Below are 21,402 nucleotides of genomic sequence, written 5' to 3'. Positions count from 1 at the left end.
TCCTGCATTTTGGCCACAAAATAATCAATAACCCCCTGCAATGTTATAAGCTGGGGGTGGCATGGCTGGACAGTGCCCAGGCAGAAAGGGACCTGGGGGTGCTGGTGACAGCCAGCTGAACATGAGCCAGCAGTGTGCCCTGGTGGCCAAGAAGGCCAATGGCTCCTGGCCTGGATCAGGAACAGTGTGGGCAGCAGGAGCAGGGAGGTCACCCTCCTTCCCCTGTACCTGGCACTGGTGAGGCCACACCTCAAGTGCTGTGTCCAGTTCTGGCCCCTCACTTTGGGAAGGACATTGAGACACTGGAGTGTATCCAGAGGAGGCAACGAGGCTGGAGAGGGGCTGGGAACACAAACCCTTTGAGGAACCACTGAGGGAGCTGGGGGTGTTCAGACTGGAGAAAAGGAGACTCAGATGTGACCTTATCACTTTCTACAGCTCCCTGAAGGGTGGTTGCAGTCAGATGGGGGTTGGTCTCTTTCTCCAGGCAGCAGCTGCCAGAACAAGAGGACACAGCCTTAATCTGCACCAAGGGAAATTTAGGTTGGATGCTAGGAAAAACTTTATCACTCTTGCTGTAAAAACTACTGGAATTGTCTTCCCCATGGAGGTGGTGGAGTCACCATCCCTGGATGTGATTAAAAAAAAGGCTGGATGTGGCCCTCGGTGGCATGGTTTAGTTGAGGTGTTAGGGCATGACTTGGACTTGATCTTAGAGGTCTCTTCCAACCCAGTGATTTTGTGACCATTAGAGTGAAAAGAACAGCACAGCTGGAGTCCTTGGTTACTCTCCTATACTGAATGTACAAGAGCATGACCCTAAAAAACACCTTTCTTTATAAAAGATAAGGGTTTTTTAATTCTAAGGTTTTAAGTGAGTGTGGCATAACTGAATGCTGATAGAGTTTGTTTCTGTTCTAATACTCAATTAGAGGTTATCATTGCTGGTTTACTCTAAGGTACTTGATGCCTGTAACACTTGTTCACAGAAGTCACTGGAGTTTTTTTTGACAGCCTTGCTGGGGAGGCTCTAAACTGAGCCATGCTAGCCTAGTATGATTGCTCATCCTGTAATTCCATTTTTAATTAAGTTAAAGATAACTTTGAAGTGCTCTTGGAAAAATAAAAGATGCTTAGAAAGATGTTGGCCTTTAATGTTGGCTTCCTGTGCTATTTGAGGGATAACTGCAAAAAGAATAGATATATTAGAGATCCTCCCTGGAGCATATTGTACCATCTGTATTTCAAACAAAGGGGAAAGAAACACTAGCCAGCAGTGGACAAGAGAGATGAACAGTTTTAAAATTCTTGTTTTAGGAATAAAAGATTTGTAGGATGAAGTAATGTTTTTTATTTCTCCAGCCACTGCAACTGGAAAAAAAATTGGTTTTGGGAATGTAAATGCTTCTTCAGGTTGGAGTTAACAGCTTCTTTTTCTTCTAGTCTAGCCAAAGAAAGGCGAGTGTGCCTGAAAGCTTATCTCCCCCCTCAACCTCCACCTATTATCAGGGGCTCTAGAAAAAGACATTGTTCAGTTTTGCATTTAAGCCAGAATGTTGCTCAGCAGTGATACTGCCATCAATGCTTCTCAAGCAGTGGGAGAGCGCAGACACAGCAAAAAAAAAATTAAATGTGTCCTTTGGGGAAAGATGAGGAGTTTGGGCAGTGAGTGTTGTTGAGGCATCTGAGTGTTTCTGCCCACAGCCTTGGCTGCACCCAGCCCAGAGCAGAGCTGCCTGTCCTGTTGTCATCTCCACGTGACAGAAGCAAGAAGGGCTGTAGATATTTCTCATCCTGCACCTGGTTTGGGACAGGGGGAGGTCCTGCCAGTGCTCTCTAATACTGCACAGCCCTTTCAAGACTCTTTATAGCTGACCAAGTAAGTTCTGTTGAAAATAAAACAAAAATGAAATTTTTGATGCTAGATTTACTACCATCCTGAGATTGGCATTAAAATGGAGTCATATATATGTAACAAAAGAATAACAATCCTAGGGATTTGAGTCTTTGTATGCATTATAGTTTATGGAGGAGGCTTCAGGGAAGGACAGTTGCTTAAGAAGCTGGAAATATTTTGAGTCATCAATATTTTGAGTTCATTTAAACTGAGTAAAGGGGAGTGTTTAGAAATGATTGGAATTCTTTATTGTTCTAAGTCACTTTGGTCTTTGCAACCCTTAGGTGTAGCTAAAAATGGTTCCTGAGATGTGAAGAGCTGCAGCTTTTACCACAAAAAATAATCTTTGAAAGATTGAAGTAATATCCCCATATTTATTCTGATAAATAAATGTTCTTTCTGCGTCTACAAGGTAGAGTAACTGCAGGCATTGGGTGTACAAGGATATTCACACCTACAGGATTAGGCTCACTTGACTGCACCTTATACTTTGTAATGCCTAAGAGAGGGTTGTTTATCTTGCCTTACCCACCAACCTCACTGCCTCTTGTGCCTGATAGCTTAATTAACAATTCAACTTGGAATGGTTCTTCCCACTGGGTTACAAACCTTGAAATTAAAATTTGATACAGTGGTCATAAGGCTCTTGGTTTAACAAATCAATATGTATGTAAAGGTGAGTATTTAAAAGGCTCTATTTAGAAGCTATGTCATTTCTTTGGAAGTGTAGCTGTTGGAATGCAGGTCTGGAGCTAAGAGAAAGAATGCTTATGTAGGTGATAATGTACTTAGCTGTAGAATAAATAATGGAATAAACTTTTTGTCAGCGTCGGTACTTCAGTGACTTTCATGGAAAGGTTTTAAAGCAGAAAAAATATTTTAATTAACTGATCTTTACAGGATGTTCTTATGTAGGTTTTATTCTTATATTTTGATAAGGGAGGTAGAAGCAGAAATAATCTTCTATGCATAAAATCTTCTATGGTTTTAGACACAAATTGCCTTAAACTCAACAGTTTAGATGGCTCACCCAGAGTTTTGCTCATCTAGGGGTAAATGGTTTGTCAGAGGTGGAGTGGTAGAAGTTGCCAAACTTAGCATGTAACATGGATTATTTCATGTCACTTTAGCTTGTGGAGTTACGAATCCCTATTTTTTATTTTTTGCAGGTGATGGATGATTACAGTGTGATTGGTCGTTCATTGTTCAAAAAGGAAACAAACATCCAGATTTTTGTGGGTCTGAAGGTGAAACTGTCTACAGGAGAAGATGGAATAATAGATGGTGGTTTTGGACAAAGTGGTAAATTCAAAATCCGAATTCCAGGTAGGTGTTAGCAGTTAACTAATAACAATCTGTGTCCAGTGTAGAGGAGCTTTCCATATTGCAAGGTGAAGTGCTACCAGTGATCCCCTGAAGTTTTGAAATCAGCTCACACCCAGTTGGAGCAGTGATCTGGTGGGGACTGTACCTCTTGTAATTACATGATGGTGGCTGTGACTTACAGTGTGAGACTGAGTGACCTGAAGCCACATCCCCTGTGTGAGCAAACTCAGGTCTCAAAATGACTTCTTGCTAAGTGGCACTAACACAGAAATCATGCTGTGCCCAGAGAGGTTTGTGGTAATCTCTCCTCTCTTAATGTATGTATGATTTGCACCAGAACCCTTCTGAACAAATAAAAGAAAGCAAACCTGCAATCATTTTTACCTGTGGCTGCTTATTAAATATAGTATATTGGATGCAAGTTCCTTAAATTGGGTCTGTTCTGCATGTTATTACCTAACTTGCCTTCAAGCAAAAACTGCTTGATAAATGGGGTTTTGGACATCTTGAGAGTTTTTTTATTGCTTGTGTCTCCTGGTTTTATAATATTATATATGACTGTATTTTTCATCCTGGTGAATTACAGGAAGGATTTATGCCTCCTTAGGTTAGAGCATGGGAAATTATTGGTGCTAGAGTTTATAAGTGTCATTTACTGGGGGTTTTTTCCTCCTTCTTTTACAGCAGGAGAGTAGTTCTGAACCTTTTCAAAAGGCAGTAATAGGTGTTGCATTTAACTCAGATTGCAGGATAAGATTTTAAGGATACCAGGCAGTACTTTTGTATTTCAGTTTTGTCTTCAGCCCATTTGTCACTAGTTAATCCCCCACCCTCTTAGGGAGATGATCAAGATTGCTGCTGTTGAACAAGGGGCAAAAAGAAATCACAATGTTCTATGGCAGCAAACAGTCAAACAGTCAACATAGCCATTGATCTTCAGAGAAAGGTGAAGTTTCCTGATTCCTTGCAGAAGATGGACTATCTTTCCATTTAATTTAGAGTGTGATTCAACTGCTATAATTTTGACCCTCTGCAACTTTCCTTTCTTCTTATTACAGGATAAGAATTTCTGACTATATAAAATATCTCATGTGTTCTATCCTACCTGTACTTCTAGTTTTGTAACCAAATGCTAGATTTTGCAAATAGGTAAGGCTTCTGAGAGCCTAATTAGCAATCACACTTCACATTTAAAGAAAAAGATTGCAGCAGATAAGTGTTTGCTTTTAGTTTTCTGGTATAGAAAAGATTTTGGGGATTCACTGAGGTACTTTTAGGTAGGTGATGAAATGATGCATAGATGACTAGAGCTGAAAAGCTGAAAATAAAGATGGTGTCTTGCTTAAAAATGTATAGTTATGTAACTTTCTTAGTAACTTTTCTCTCCCAGAGGCAAAAATCTGATGAACAAAAAGAACAGGAGGATGGCATTTACATTGCCATTTCTACATTTTTGGATGGAGGAAATGGCTCTTCCTGGGACAGAGAGAAGCCTTAAAAGGAGTCTCTGGCACCCTTGTGGATTTAAGCAGGAACTGTAATTGTCAACCAGCAGTTACATTAAGAAAATTGTATATAGATTTAGATAATGGCATTTTGCTCTGTCCATTAAGCTAGTGGGAAGAAATGATACCTTTCACCAAGGTGTTCGTTATCTAATCTTGGTTACACTCATCAGATGTTCAACAGCAGACCTTGAAACAGAGGACCCTTTATGGTTTATTCTTTCAATGAGAAGAATATGTGGCAGAATGCTAGAATTTAATACCTCTCTAAAGTAGGCAGAATAATACAACTTAGTTTGCTTTGCTTTAATCTGGGTCAAACTTGGGTGCTCTTGTTGTCTGGAAAGAAAAGGCAGTAAGTTAAATTAAGTCAGGTTGAGGGTATCGAGGAATGGAAAAGAAGCACAGAATTTGAAATAGCCTAAAAACATGTCTCTTTAAGAGTTCCAGAGATTTGTGTGTAGGGGGAGGGCCATTGCTGTGATACTGCTTGAGTCAACTGCAGTTCACATTCCTTTGTTAGATCAGTGTTGCTTTTTTAATGAGTCTGCACCCTGTTTGTGAGTTGTTGATTTTTTTTTTAATTTCGCTGGTTGGATTTCTCTTTCCCTTACCCCCACCCCATTCTTCATCCTTGTCTCCTCTCCTACAGTCTCTTACATATTTTTTTGGGTAGACCTTTTTTCAAATTTTTCTAAAGGTATTTTTCTGTGATTCCTTCAAAAATGTATCAGGGAGTAGGAGGGAAGGAAAGGAAATGTCCAGGTTGAAAACTGCCTTGTACTGCCTCAGCCTGGCAGTCCATGAGTCCTCTCGTATTTAAAACCAGTCAACCCCTAGAACTGAGTTAGCTTGTTCAGCTAATTAACCTGATGATAGCTGGTGACTGGTTCTAGAAACAAACCTCTCCATGCCAGTAAAATCCAAGGAGATGTGTCAGAGATTTGTTCCTGACTACTAAAGGTAATAATAGGCCATGGCACATCTTAGGGTGCTGCATGGTCCCTCTGGTACCATGAGCAAGTGTTGGGCTCCCCAAGTGTTCTTCCATACTCTCTTGGAAATGACTTGTGTCTGCCATAGATCAGCCTGGGAACTTTGTCTTGTGGCATCTGTGGGCTGAAACTTGGCAGACCTCAGCTGGGAATGGCAGAACGTGGATCTGTTCTTACTCTGGCACTGCTTGTGTGCAGCAATAAGTCAGTTACTTCTCTCTGCTCTTCTGCTTTGTGAAACAGGGATAATTACAGATCCATTCTGGAAAAAAACCCCAAAATAATGAAATTCCTGATTTAGATTTATTCCAGGCTTAGAGCATTAATATTTCTTGAAAAGACACAATTATCTTTCTTTAGAGTACAAAAAGCACATCTAGAGTACAGCATGCAATTGGAAGTTCCTCAGTTGCTGAAAGATGTCAGTACTTTGGAAGAAGTTCAGGGAAGAGCAGCAAGAATGCTGGAGAGGCTGAAGGGATTGATTTATGAGGGAAAGAAGATGAAAAGAAATGCATGAAACTTGGCTAAACGATGTCTTCTAAGTGGGAGATATTATCCACAAGTATTTGAAGACCATAACGGAGAGGAATCCCTTAGGGTGGTCCAAGGAGGTGGAAGCAAAGCTTAATGACATGAAAAGTGTAACTTGACTGTTGAGAGATGTTATTTAGCAGAGATGTCTTGCCCTGCCAGATCATCTTTGCAGATGAAGATGTATTCCAATTTGACAATATTTATGTGTAGTTTACCTGGATGTTTGCTAGTGCAGGGTAAAACAGACAGGTAGTAGGATGGTGGGTGGAAGTACAATTTATTTTTCAGTTCACTTCTCTTTCTGTGTCCAGGCATGCTTTTATTGCTTGTATGACAAGGTATGACCTTTCTAGAATGTTTTCAGCAGCATCTAAAAGAAAAAAAAGTATTTGCTGGCAGATCTGTTCTGTAGGGCTCAGTTGTGGAGCTGTTTGTGCTTTAACTGAAGGCAAAGTTTCAAGGCCTGTTAATTGACAAGATGATGCTTCCTTTCCAGACTGGTTGCATGATCAAATGCATAAAAAGGGGGACATAATCTCTGAACTCACAAGAGAGTTTTGTGTAGTTTAACAAGCTGCTTAAAAAGCAAAAGGGGTTTGAAAGGCAATTTAAACTACACTGCTTTTAAAGTTATGCTTTGTGTGGATGAGGGAGCGAGCTACTGATGGGGCACTTCTTGCTGAGGTGGGTGATGTGTGGCAGCTGTTTTACTTGTAAATGGAACACTGTACAGGGTAAATGAGTGAGGAGTATTGTTCAAGAGCAAGTTTGGGAGGCAAAAACTGTATGTTTAAGTGTCTTATTCTAAAGAAGATAAAGGCTAACAATGACAGTCTTTGGAAAAAGCTTATTTCAACATACCTTGCACCAAGGAATGTTGTGCCAGTTGATAAGACATTTAGAGGAAAGTTCAGCAAATCATTTGAATAACTTAGTGCTAATTGTGAATTTTATTTAACTGTCTCTCACCCAAGAACTGACCCTGTAAAACTGTGCTTGGTTTGCAAAACCATGATCTGTTGCTGAGTGTCTTGACATCTTCTAAAAGATTGACTTTAGATATACCCATTTCTTTGGTTTTGGCTCATTGCATTTGTCATGTGCTTGTTTGTTGTAAAATGTAGCAACTTTTTAAATCTAATTGGAGCATGCGTGCTATCTCAGGCATGGTTCACTTTCCTTTCTGTCTTTCTGTCTAATTTCTAGTGAAGTGTTCATCCTTTCTGAGGCACTGCAATGTGTCTAACTGCTATTCTCCTCTTTTTGACTAAAAATTGCTGTATGTGACTTAGAGTTACCTTATTTCTTAATGTGAAAGAAGCAGTGCATATCTAACACTCCTAAGAGCTGAACACATTCCTGAATTGAGCAAATTTAAATGTAATAAAAGACACTTTTCATAAGAAGAGATAAAAATGAGAATATTGGAGTGCAAGCTTTGTGGCTTGTCTGTTCTTTTTAGCCATACAGGATAACAGGAGTTTTAAGTTTCTTAAAACAGGTGAAAACAAACTGGTTTATGACTTTGTCTTTTGTTGCCAGTAACTTTTTGCCTTGCACTTGAGAGAACAAGTCCATTTCACTGTTGCCACTGCTTGTCAGGGTAAGAGGGATTGAAGGTGCCATAAAAGTCTGTTCTGAAGGGGCAGCACAGATCTTCTCCCTCTCCAGGACACTGCACCTCTGGCATCCTGCAGTGTTGGTGTAACATGACATACAGTGGTCAGAATTCAGCCAAGTGTCTTATTCTTGAGAATTCCTTTTATGCTTATGTGTGAAATTAAGGGTAGAAATACAGAATATGTTTTCCCCTTAGTATTGTAAAATACAAAAACATCTTTGGTGTTTTTGTATTTTACTGCTTTTTTCATTGGATGAGGCCCCCACTGGCTTGCAAAGTACTTAATGACATACTGGGAGAGCTGTGAAGCAAGAGCTGTACATGAACAGCACTACTCTGCATGATTTCAATTCCAGTTAAAAACTGAGGGTTTAAAAGTGAAATTCAATTTTTGTCAGTATTTTAAGGATTCCACTTAAATGAGGAAGTTGAGTGGAGGTTAAATAGCATGAGGGAAACTAAAGGTATGTGAAGACTGAAAAATACTACAGTAAAATAATTTGTGTATCACATTGTCTTCTGTAACCTCCTCCTTAAGAACTATCTTAATTGTATTCTTTTTTGGTATTTGATTTTTTTTCATTACTATTCAAAGCATATGTTGCTTTGTTCAGGTAGGTCTCAACACTCCAAGGTGGCTGGCATTTGTGGAATATTACTTTCATGGGTTTGGGTTTTTCTTAACAATTGCAGGAGACAAGCTTTAAATGGTTGACTGTAGTTAATGTCATATTCCTAACTCTGTGATTTGGAGGACACTCCTTACTGACATCAGTAGGAATGGGGCAGCCTAAACCTTTTCATTGCACTGAGAATAATTAAACATCCTGTCACTGAGCAGCATACCTTTTTTGTGGGAGATCTTGACATTTGGAATTCTTTGTGTTGCATTAGAATAGGATAATCTTCTCTTAGGCCAAATGGAATTTAGGCACATTTAATGTCCTTGTTTTCCCAGCCTGGCTTCTGTTTTAATAAAGGAAAATAAAAAAATGTTGGCTGCAAGGGTCTGGTGGGTTGCCATCCCTGTCAGTATCAGGTGAGGCTGAGCAGGATTTCAGTCAAGAGGAAAAACAAAAGCCCAAGGGCAAAGAAATCTGTGTAGCTGTGTTTTATTTAAAAGCTGGAGATTAGCTCTGCTTGTTCTTTCACAGTCTCTTTTCCCCTACCCTCTAAACCAAACAAAACCTAAAATCCTTAAGGGGTACTTCAGGCATAAATCTTCTTCTCTCCTTTTTGTGCAAGTTGGCTGGTGTAGTATGGACAGAGGCTGGGAAATGGTTGTTGCCAGAGAGGCATCACTTCCTTGTATGATCCCCTCTTGAGCAGATTAAACTGTAGTGATGTGGAAGTCCTGGTGACCACATAGGATCTGGGAATTTGTACTGCATTTGCACAAAAAGGTTGGCCTGAAGGAATGGAGCCTGCTTTTGAGTGGTGACGTCATGTGAGCCCGTACTGACCTTTGAAGCTGAATAACCAGATTTATCGACCTTAGAGAGTTCTTGTGGAATCAAAGTCAAAATTTGTGTACATTCCTTCTGAATGAAAACAGAAGTAAAGGAAATAACAACTTACTAACTGCCTGTCTGCCTCATTCATGATGGGACTGGGAGATGCTGGTCTGGTCTGCAATGACAGAACTGCAGGATGGAATCTCTGAACTGAGAGCTCTGACGGGGGAATGTGTTGACAGTAAGACTGGTTTCACAGGCAGCAGGTCATTGCACACTGGAGCAGATGCTGCTCCCAGGGCAGGTTATGACTCTGGATTTGAAGTTTCCACTGGAGTATCTGTCTAGCAGGTTGTTTTTCTGGCATCAAGCACATGTGGACTATGGAATTATCAGGCATCAGGAGATGTAGCAGCATTTGAGTGTGTCTGCAAGAAAAGAGTCCAGCTCCTGTGTAAGCCCTTGTGTTGGGTACAATATGGGCTACACAGTGATCCTCTGGGTCATTGAAAAGAGTGAGTGTGGTCTTTTATTTTACTGCCACACACCCTTTCTATTCTTGTGCAAGAGGAGCTTTGGAAGTGCCATAGTATAGCAGAAGGAACATTGGTGATTCTGCACCACATTTCTGAGTCCTTTTTGCTTCCCTGAGTAGCAAAGCACCTCAGACTTGTACAAGTGTGAGCTCAGCCCCAAAGCAAACTGAGCTTTCACTCTGGACTTTGCTGCCTTTGGGTTCATGTTCAGTTTGTTTCTGTACGACTCAGCAGAGCATGTTTTTCTGAGCTTACTGTGCCTATGTGGAAAGCAGTAAGGATGTAGGTGCTGCCTAAGACTATAAAGACAGTGTGGTGAAGTTAAGCATTTAGAACTTCAGATATATAAAAAAAATCTTAATTAGCTCTCCCTTGATGCATTATGATACCAGGCCTAATTCAGTCATTGCATTCCCCACACTGACACACACAAGGAAACTTTGTGTGTGATTCTGATTTTGGTGATGCTTTGTAACTGACCTGTTGTCCTGTACTGAGGGATTTTTTTCTCCACAGTGAGTAATCAACTCCTTTATTTTTTTGCATTTTACTGGAGTCCTGCTGTAAATATTAAATCAATTATTTGTGCTATTTATGGAAAAAAATCCTATTAAGTAAATAAAAATACTTCCAACAGATGGGATTTGTTTGACCTCTTAACTTATACCGATTCTACCATTTGGGGAAGAAAAAAAAAATATGCATAACCCACAACCAAAAGAAACCCCTCTTAGTAATCAATTTTCTTTTCTTGCTTGCTTCCAATCTCCATTGAGCCTCTCTTCACCTTGACTAAGTTTTTGCTAATGCTCTCACCTCTCTCCTGTTTGCTTCTGTTCTTTATTCATCTGCCCATCTTTCTTGGTCCCTGAAGTCGGATGCCACTGACAGCTTGGTTTGCCCTCAAATATTTCTAGCAGAATTTTCAGGCTTCTGTAGGGATGTGCAAGGTAGAGGTGATTTTTTCTGACCTGTGGATGTTCTAGTGCTGCAATATTGTGAGCTCTTGAAAGGAAGGGCTGAAGGGAAAATCCAGTCTAGCTCTGTGCCTGAGAGTGCCCTCTGCAGATGGGGGCCATTGGGAACTGAGCTGCCAAAATAGTCTGCTCCAAGTACATTCTAATTAAGTTTCCTTTTTTGCCTCCAAGAACAGCAACTGCTCTACTGGTTATCCTGAAATTAAGTTTCAAATCCCTGCTGCAAAATAGAAAGATGCTATAATAGAATTTGTTTATCTTAATTTGAGGATAAAATCAGGATCTGATAGTGTGGGAAGAGCTTGGGAGACGACTGTGGGTTTTTACAAGTATTTTTGAAACTGAGCAGTTGTTGTTTCAATTGGCAGTGACATTGGTAGTCAGCTGTCCAAAGTACTCATGATAGTAAGCCCCCAAAGAATGATTTTCCTTTTATTAAAAGGAAAAAAAAATCTGTAAAGATTGTTTCTTTTCTTAGATAAACTCAGGTCATATATAAGATTCTCCTAAGCCACAAGAACTAGATACATAAATTAAACAAACTGAGATTTGCACTCAGTTGCATGTTTTTAGGATCTGGGATTTCAAAAGAGGTGCACTTATCTTGAGATTCGTGGTAAAACTGAGAGCTGGAAATGCTGCTGTGTATAATAACCTTACTTCTGTGTAGAGTCTCTAGTGGTCGTAAGTCTTTCCAGTTAATCCAGGCTTTGTTATTTTAGGGGAATGTAGTTATTGTGAAAAGTTGCATTCCCTGGGAGAAAATAAGCATCTTGCACATTTAGGGCTGTTACTTTGCTGAATTTTGAATAATTGTAGCAGCAGCTGTAAGCTCTTGGAGCCCATGGCCCAGTGCAGCTCCCTGGCAGGGCACGTCTGCAGGGGACGTGGTCAAACAGGCTGCTCCATTTGCCTGTGTTTGTTCTGTGCTTGCATTTGCCATCACATCACCCTTCCCTTCCTTGGGCACCATTTCCAAATTATCTAACACCTCTTGGCTCCATGCTGCTGTTATGCCAACTGCCCACTGGGCTGTCATGAGTCTTGCTTCACCTGCTTAGGAAATCCTTTGTTCAGTGGGGCTCCTTTACTGAAGGTTACCTTTTTGAAGAAAAAAAAGAGGAAAAAATCCAACATGTGTGTGGGAGGCAAAATTAAGTATTCAAAATTAGAAACTGAGCAAGTTTATTTCCCCTGTAAAAGCAATCCTACCCTATGTGATGGTTCTATAAACACAATTTCAGAATAGAACCATATTCAGGTTTTAAAATTTCTGGTGCATTTTTATTTTGGATATATTTCATTTTAAAGTGGAGATGCCTTGCACAGTCACTACCACCCAGTTGTCCTGTTTCTTGCAGACCAAATTCCTATTTTAATTTTGACTTCATTGGATTTATGCTGTTGTAGTTTTAAACAGTTTGGATTAAAACAAGGCATGGAACAACACAGTTGCTCTTACTTTCATGAAATAGTAGAGAAGTTTAATGTACCACACATCCTGCAAACAAGAGCAGGATGCACGTGCTACCTTCTGTCTGGTTTTTTGTTGTTGTCTTTTTTAGGTGTTTCATTTTGCAAATTCAGTACACGCTGTAATTTTAAATATGAAAACTTTTTCTTGAAAAAGAACATAACTAATAGTGGTTTTATTGTGTCTGTACAGTTTGGCTGAGCAACCTTAGAGCATCAAAAATAATAATTTGGTAATATCTTGTATCTCCTAGAACAAATAGGATTTTTTAAAAATTTTTTTAAAACTTTTTTCTCATATACTTGCACTTTGCAAGTTTGGGATGCTTCAGTGAGTGCCTTGGGAAAATGTACAGAAGGAACAAAATGCAGTTTCTTCTGAAGAGTTACAAAACATCATAAAAATGTCTGTGGGTTTACTGCTGCTCAGTTAAGCACTGTCCTTCTGGGAAGGAAGGGCCCTTTTTCTTGCTGAGGGCTTAGCTGATGTCAGTACAGGAATTCAGGTACATGACCAAACTGCCCAAATGTGGTCTTTTTAAAATGATCCTTAAATTCTCCAAAAAAATATGCAGGGGATATACACAATTTGTAGTTGCTTCTATTGGTGTTTTAGGTGGAGTTTTACTTTGAAGGGTTACTTTTTTTGGTGAGAGATGACAGAAATACTCTCTAGACAGGTGGACCAAGGGTTTCAGGATGAGCTGGTCAGGAGGAACTTGCTATTTCTATTTCTAGTGGGCAGCTTTGTCCAAGAGCCCACTCTTTACATAGAGAAAGAAAATGGAAGCCATGAATCCAAATGTTGTGTTCCCAGGTCTGTAGTTTATTTGTACAATATCAGAGAAAGAATTATTTCCTTCATCTTTATTTCTTCTTTCTTGTGTGCAAAATGGGATGCTAGTTTTTGGATGTTACAGTTCTCACTCATGGCTTTGCAGTATTTGGGTGGAAAATACTTAGGCTACAAGCCTTTACATAACTTTGATCTTCTTAAGTCTCCACAAGGGTCACTCATGCATTCAGGTTGCCCCCTTGCCATGAAATTTCTCTCCTTTTCTGTAAATGTTTGTGCTCGTTTACTTGATTTTGATCATTCATCCCCTGGGCATTTCACCTTCCCTTTCCACCAGTGTTTGTTCTGATAGCTTTTTGAAGTCTGAGTAAAAACATACACCACGGGGGCTTCCTGGAGGCATAGAGCTTTGTGGTTTGCAAATTGCAGAGTATTTGAAGTATTGACTCGAACAGTGGCCAGTGCACCGTGTATGAGAACTGTTGTGTGACAAGGACGTTAACCTTGAGAGCCTGATCCATGTTTTGAGTTTGGGGACAAAAAAAATAGTTGTTCTTAATAGTGTGCATTGATTTCAAGGAAGTCTGTGTAAAGCAGTCTTTGGTTTGTGTTTTCACAAAGGAATTTGAGTGTTTAATAAAGAATAGGAAATAACTGGAGCTTCAATAGACCTGTTTTCATAGGGGGGGCTCTGCTGTGACATGATTTTGTATAATGTTATACATAAGCAACAAAAGCATTTCCTGCCTGTAGCTACAGTATTACTGCATTGAAAAGAAAATTGCAAAAAATACTTTAAAAAATACTTAATACATGGAATAAAAGTTATAGGAAAAGTAGAGAAGACCATCATCCTGCTTAGAAAAGTCTTTCTGAAGTTGTAACTTCAATCTCAAGAACTTCATATTGCATGCTTTTATGCTATGGGTTTTATGACAATATTTTTTTAAACCTCTGAGCCTTCAATTCCCCTCACTGCTTTCCCCTCATCCCCCTCAACTATTCCAGATTAGCAAATAAAGACAATTAGGTGATTCAGAGAACCTGTTCTTTTCTATTACAACTGATGAGTTACCCAGTTTGATTTTTGTTTTATGTTTTACCCTAATCCATGTCTACTCTCCCCTTCCCACTCAGTTCCCTCTCTGTTTGGCCACTTGCCTTTTCTCACTTCTGCAGCCCCATCCCCTGATCTTCCCCACACAACCCAGAGCAGCCTCTGCTGCTTTTTAGGGTATTTTTTAATGGGATATATGTGTGTGTATGTGTATAGATACGTATATATGTATATAGATGTGTGTGTGTGTGTGTGTGTATATGCAGAACCCTGAACCAAGAAGATGGACCTGTGCCATCCCTTTGATTACTTTGTTGTTCCATCATAAACTGTCACTGTATGTGTATAAGAACATTGTGCGGTGCAGGCTTTTTGCTGTGCACCTGAGGATTTTTAATTCAGTACAAGTTTGCTGCCAGGTATGTATTTACTCCTCAATGCACTTGTTTACCTTAGTTTTCTGTCTGTGAAAGAAGAGTTCTCTGTCCCTAACACAGCCAGCTGATGCAGGGATGTGTTAGGCAAGGGGCTGTTTGCCTGCTGAAGCATCAGCTCATCAGGACTGGTATCACAACATGAATGCAGCCTGCAGAATACGCATTTGTTTTCTTTATGATTGCAATGAATTACCTTCTCAAGCTCCCACAATGGTAACATGGGCTGTGCCAAGCAGCCTGTGCCAGGCATAAGAGAAAGAAGATGTTTTTTGAGGACTGAAAATGTGCTAAAGAATGCAAGTTGCTGCTGACAGGAGAGCAGGCTGTATATCATGAACTGGGGATTTTCTTTTCATGGCTCATTACAATGGATTGTTCTCACAAGTACCTCCTCCTCAGATGTTCAAAGATTATAGTCCCTTTGGAGTTCATGTGGAAATTGATGCCTGCTTCCCCAATCCCAGACTTTTTCCCCCTAGTTTTTCTTAATATTTTCCTTGTTATACTCTGAAGTGAGTAATTTGAGGACATAATGTAATTGGATTTAGTTGTGGGTTTTATTTTCCTGTCTTGAAATTGTGCACATTCAGAGAAAGATTGACTTATTCAGTAAATTATCAGTATTTTTATTTTTCACTTGAAGTGAAATTTAAGCTTGAGTTTATTGACCCAGGCTCTCTGTTGAGCTACTCTTCCTTTTAAGAGAAGTTGAATATTTTTAAGAATATTTTTCCATTGACCAAGGCCAAATAGAAAGTTTTTTTGGGAAAATACTAAAATATGTATATAATTTAATATTTGACAATTTATTCCTGTGAAAAATCAAATTAATTTCTCACATCTGTGAAAATACTACAACTTGACTATTTCTGTTCAGTTGATCATTGTGCAATTCACTAGTGTTTAGTCTTAAAGATGTGATTAGATTTCAGAGTAAATGTATGCTGCAGCAAAAGCAGGAGTGAGTCTCTTTTAGAACTTATTTCTTATAAGCACAGGAAAAAAGTTTTATTTGGCATTTGGTAAAAATTATAGGTAGATTAACAACAGATTTTAAATGTTGTTTCTCTGTAAGATTTTGAGCTTTAATAAATACTGATGCTTGTAAGAAGTCTATACTGTAGAGTTTTGCAAATGAGTTTGGTTGAATAACCTTATTTTCTCTAATCATTATAAAGAAAGGATGGATTTGTAGTATACACAAATGATTGCTTTTCGGGTGGCTAAGAAATAAAAGAAATCTTGTAAACATGGGGAAGGATCTGTGTTATTCAGACTCTGAAGTTTCCTGGGTTTGCTTGCTGGTGGTTGGGAATCTTCTGTTAAAGACCTGTTGATTGCCTCTGTATTTAAAGCTTTTACTCTTATATTAGATACTAGGTTTTGATTTCAGGACACACATACATGGATTACACACAGAGTAAGTGGAAGCATCCATGTCATGGATTCCCTGCTACTTTCACTGAACCAGGTAGAATTGGCTTGGGGAGGAAAAAGAGGAAGAGACCATCTGTGAGCAAATTGATGGAGGGTATTTCAGTCCACCCCTGCCAATTATTTCTAATCGAAGCTGTCTGAGCCAGTCTTAATACAATTCAGCTATTGCCAGCCAGAAGGATTTTATTTATGGAACAGGCCCTGTTGAAACTTCCTCCGACCCTGGAGAAGCTGTGAATGGGAGAGAGCTGATCAAGCAGGCATGTCTGGCTAGCGTATGCATTTCTTTAATAAGGCAGGGATTGATGTCTTCTGCAGTTCAGGGGTTAGATAAACAGCAGTCCCTCGGTTCAAGGCTCTCCATGTTCAGTTGTTTGTTTATACGGATCTCAGAAGGTTAGCTTAGCCTTCTTGACATCCCCAGGGAGCTTTCCTGACCATGCTGTAACCTCGTCTGCTCCAGAGCTGCTCAGGAGGTGTCGCATCGCCTTCTAGGAAAGCACTGGCTGAGAGGAGTGTGCAGCTCAGACCTGGTCTCAAAGAAAGGTAGATGCAACCAGAGTGGTTGGAACACTGGGTCTGTCTTCAGGAACTCATAAATAATTCACATGTGCTTTCATTCTGTGACTTGATGTTTACACGCAAAGATGCCTACAATGTGCAGCTCAGCTTCTTACTGATGGCAGTTCTGAGAAATCAGTGACATACATGACTAACTTCACCAGAACTTTGAGGTTGTCTTACTAATTTCTGCTTCTATTGAATGGCAGTGGTAGCCCATTAAATTGAATGGGATAACCCTCAAATAAATAAGTAGCTATGTTAATAATTTTTTATTTTAAAAAAATTAGTGATAGTTACATGTTGAACAATACAGTGAGTTAAAGCATGCATCTAATTAGACTCATTTCCATAGCTATTCTGTCCCAGTTTTTCTCCTTCACAGAGGAGGATGATGATGGTCACATGAGAAATGAGAAAGACGCAGATGAATTTGTACCATTCCTTATTGCAGAGTAATTCTGATGAGTAGAGTTGTTCTGGAATTTGAAGATGGCTTTGCTGAGGGTTAGAAGTGTGCTTTATCACATGTGGGACTGGCTGATTTTAAAATGTGACATGTTACAAAGTTGGCTTAAATCCCAGAATTTGTTGAATTAGTTTTTGCTGATTTGATGTCTGGTTATTCGTACTTCATTTTTCTGCAGCACCTTCAGTCTGTAGCTGTGCAGACCCAAACAGACATTAATAAACTGGCTGCACACCTACAGCAGAGCTTGTGAAATATCCTCTCATACAGATGGGGAAACTGAGGCACAAACATGGGCTGTTAATGGCCACTGGACATTTTTGAGAGAGCAGAGATCTGTACAGACCCTTCCTGTCCTGTAACCCCCAGAGTTGTGCTGCTTGACCTGCAGCGTCTTCATTTCCTTGAGATCAGTTTGTGCACTCCTAGAGCTTCTCAGGAAACCTGAACTTTGTCTGGTGTTCTCAAGTTGGACAATGCTCTTAAAGTACCCTGTCCTGTACAAATCTGTATGGATGGCATCGCAGCTGAAAGGTGTTCAGAGTGGGGGAGAGGTCACTTCCATGCTGGCTGAGGTTTCAAAGTGCCAAAATATGAACATCTTGTCGCTTTTAAATAATGTGTGGGGTCTGACTTCAATGTTGGGTTTCGTATTTAATCAGTATTAATATGATAACAGGAATGTGGCAACTGAAGCGAACACAAAGAGATTATCTTCTTAGCCAAATGCATCCATTAGCTAGGAAATATAGGTTTCTATTAAATGAAGCGGACAGATGGAGTATTGGAGGTGACTGAGAACAGGAGGGGGAGGGGGCTAAGAGGTGAAAGTTGAGGTTTAGAAAATCTCTATAAAAATAAAAACAAACCATCCATCTTGATGGCTGGCGTTTTACCCTCCCGTTGCACTTTCAGGATGGTGCTCCGATTCCTATCAAGAGCATTATGCTGAAATTTAATCTAACAGAGCACTTACTCCTGCCAAACTCTGGCTCAGCAACTGCTCCACGCCCCCAGAAAGAAGTGGCCAACAAAGCTTCAAATACAGGACAGTGTTGTGCCATCTTCAGGAAAGCTGCTACTTTGAGTTCCCAGGGGAAGACAGATTGGATGTTGTCCCTCTAGTTTGTTGGGGTTTTTTGATTTTTGTTGGGGAAACAAAATCATGTTCCAGCATTTCAGAGCAGTTGGAAAGTAAATTATTCATCTCTCCATGTGTATGTATAGGAACCTTGATCTCATAACTGTTGTAACAATGTTTATAACCAGTGTTTGAAACCAAGGTTGTAATAGTATAAATAATTTTAGATAATGCAGATAACAAGAAGAAAATAATATAATTAGAATTTTACAAGGTGGACAATTCACTAAGATAGATGGAGTAACACAATACATTAAAAAAAATAAATCTGTAACAGCACAAACATGACACTGGTGACAGGAAACATCTGCATTGCCAACCATCCCTGGGCTGGCCACAGCCTCACATCTGCACCACCAGCCTGGGAGCTGTGTGTGCTCCATTGTATCAGTGCACATCAGACCCTCTCTTCTGCCACACAGGTTTGGGTTTTCTTTGGGCATTTTGTATTGGTTTTAAGTCTATAAGCGTTTTACTTGAAAATTAAATTGAAGAAACCATGTAGGATGGTGCTGCTTAGAAAGAGTGGACTAAGTGTGAACAAACTGTAGTTCATTTTTTTGAAAGCTGTTTTGAATTGGACCTAATTGCTGTCATGGCAAATTCTGCATGTGAGCAGTGAGAGTCTGGTTGGCTGCAAACAATTTTTCATTGCTTGTTCTTATCTTTCATCCTATTTTGATTTTGCTGCCAGTGATTATTCCTCCCCTGGATTTTGAGGAATTTGCCAAGCTTCCTCTGGCTAAGCTTTGTGTGGAGTTTTAGATTTGATGGTGGGGAATGGGAGAGGAGAAAATATGTGGCAAGAGGGAGAAGCAGCATCACTCTTCTGTCTGGTGTTTCCAGGCATCACACAGTTTTGTAAATGAATTCTATGTTCTTTTACTTAAATTCATTCATTACTTCTGCTTGATTTTTCTCCAAAGCCTTTAGGTGTTAACAAAAATGGGCCACGTGGAAAGTCCAGAGTGGACTTTTCTTGATCCTGTACACTTTGCCCACTGTCCATCTCTAAGCCAGTGCCAAATCAATGGGGACTGGTTCATTTGGGCAGCACAAACAAATATTATTGCCATCTCTGGATCTAAGATTTTAGAAATCAAACTTTAAAACCAGACTGGGTTTGTATTTTCCCATCATCCATGGTGTCCTGTTCATATATTCTGATTTCCTTGCTCAGCATGCAGTGAGTCCCAGGGAGGAGCAGGGATCCCAGGGAAGGTGAGTAGGGCTGGCTGGTGCTGCAGGGATGCTGGTATTGGCTGTGGCAGGACCCTGCTCCCAGCAGGGAGCTGTGTGCTCTGCTGGCTTCATGGGAGGGTGCAGGAGGTGCAGAGCCATTTTTCAGGCTGTCCTGTCATTCCTGCTTGGGAACCTGACACATGGGCCTAACTTTCTTGCTCGTGTTGTTTTTCTAGGAGGGAGGGAGGTGACTGAGCAGCTAGCCCCTTGACAGGGCAGTTTTAAAACATTCATAAAACTTTTATTGGGCTGCCACCCTTACAGATAAATATTTTCTGAGTTTATGGGTTTATTTTAAGGCTTGAAGTTTAATAGCAGCTTTGTAGCCCTATCTGTCCCCAAAATAGCCTTTTGGCAAGCCCCATCTCTGGAGGCTGCCATGCTTTTCTAGGTCTTTGGAGTTTCTTCATCACTAAATTATTACCCTTTTTCTTCCTTCCAGCTTTCTCTGTGACCAACTGTTAAGTCTTTCCCCTTCCCCCAGCCTTGCTGAAAACTGATGCTGTGTACCCATATTTGGTCATCATAAAAGCAGAAAGATTGCAGCAGTTATAAATTAATTTATTTTATTAAATTGGGTTTGTTAAACCTGTTTTATATGAGCCTTACTTATCAGTCTTTTCTTAATGCTACATGTGATTTTAAGATGGTACAGGCTGGTGGCATTTCAGCCATGTACTGGCACTTTTCAGGCACTTTCTTAATGTGCTTCTACAAATATAAAGGCTTTGCAGCTCGTCTCAGCATTAAGTAGGGAAACCAGTGGGCTTGCAGCCAAGGCTGTTCAAAGGAATGCTGTATGTAGTGCTTGGAGGAAGATGGAGCTGCACTTTGAGCATCCCTGCCATTTGATTTCACTGTGCTGTGTCCAAGGAGGTTTCATGGATTTCAGGATGGGCTTTGGCTCAGCACTGACTCAAGACTGTGTGTGCATTTTGGCTGCCCTGGGAGAGCCATGTATGATCCCCATGTGTTCCAGCTCCTGGAAAGTGAATGGTTTTAGCACCTGGAGCACTGCTACATGTTATGGTTTCTTTCTGTCCCAGTACACTTGCTGAGCTCCCTTCTTTTCTTACCAGAGACAGTTGTAACCCCTACAAGGAAAGTGTGTGACTTCTTTTCTTGTTTGCTCAGCTGTTTTTCATGACACTACTTTCAATTACTGATTTCCTGAACAGAAAACTGCTGGCACATGATATTGTATCATGACTTTTTTTTGTCTAATTCCCAGTTTTTTGGGGGTGTGAGTCTTTTTCTGTGCAGGAAGCCCCTTTCCAGCATATGTGGTTGTTGGTCCCTCAGACATACTCAGAAAAGTGCCATGAGTAGGAAACAACAGAGAGGTTGGGTTCAGAGGTACTTGTGAAGGACTCGTCTGTAGAACTGACAAAGATAAAATCAGAGCTTCAGGACAACTGAGGAGATTAAAATAGACTTTACCTCCCTTAAGAGGGTCACTTGGTCCTAACAGATGTAAAAAAAAAAACCAAAAAAAAACCAAACAAAAACAACCCACTTGCTTTACTTTGGGTGAGGCTGACAATTTATATAGTCAGGGAACTCCCTTTTCCAGACCAGTCACAGTTCAGCAATACATTTGCTGGTTTGATTTCTTTTTTTTTCTTTTAAAAATAGGAATATCTATTTTTGTACAAAATAGTGCCCTGAGACTTTTGTTTCTGTATTTCCATGACTTCTGTTTTTTATGTCAGCACATCTTGGGGCTTGTCCTAAGAATGGAGCTGATGTAATAGTAATGGTTTTCATCACAGACAACTGATTTGTTGCTTAGAATATAAAACTGTTTGCTTTTGCAGGACAGTTTTTCTGCAAGTTTTACACTGATGAAGAAAAAAAAATCACGGGAGTCAAGAAAGTTATATTCAATGAAAAAGTTAATTCAAACAGCTTATATGCTCAAATAACAATATGTACCTACCT

General features: G+C 40.0%; 1 protein-coding gene across 1 annotated transcript in view; it reads left to right on the top strand.

The window, feature by feature from the left end:
* Positions 1-21,402, top strand: part of EEFSEC (eukaryotic elongation factor, selenocysteine-tRNA specific) — a 121,259-nt gene that overhangs the window by 77,904 nt on the left and 21,953 nt on the right. The window contains exon 6 of the mRNA XM_039734292.1: positions 3,067-3,223. Coding sequence (XP_039590226.1) covers positions 3,067-3,223 — 157 coding nt within the window. The remainder of the gene's footprint in view (positions 1-3,066; positions 3,224-21,402) is intronic.

The sequence above is a fragment of the Passer montanus genome, unplaced genomic scaffold (genome assembly GCF_014805655.1).
Source record: "Passer montanus isolate IOZ18808 unplaced genomic scaffold, ASM1480565v1 scaffold9, whole genome shotgun sequence".
NCBI lineage: Eukaryota > Metazoa > Chordata > Aves > Passeriformes > Passeridae > Passer > Passer montanus.
The sequence above is the reverse complement of the archived record's forward strand: the minus strand, read 5'-3'. Positions and strand labels throughout refer to the sequence as shown.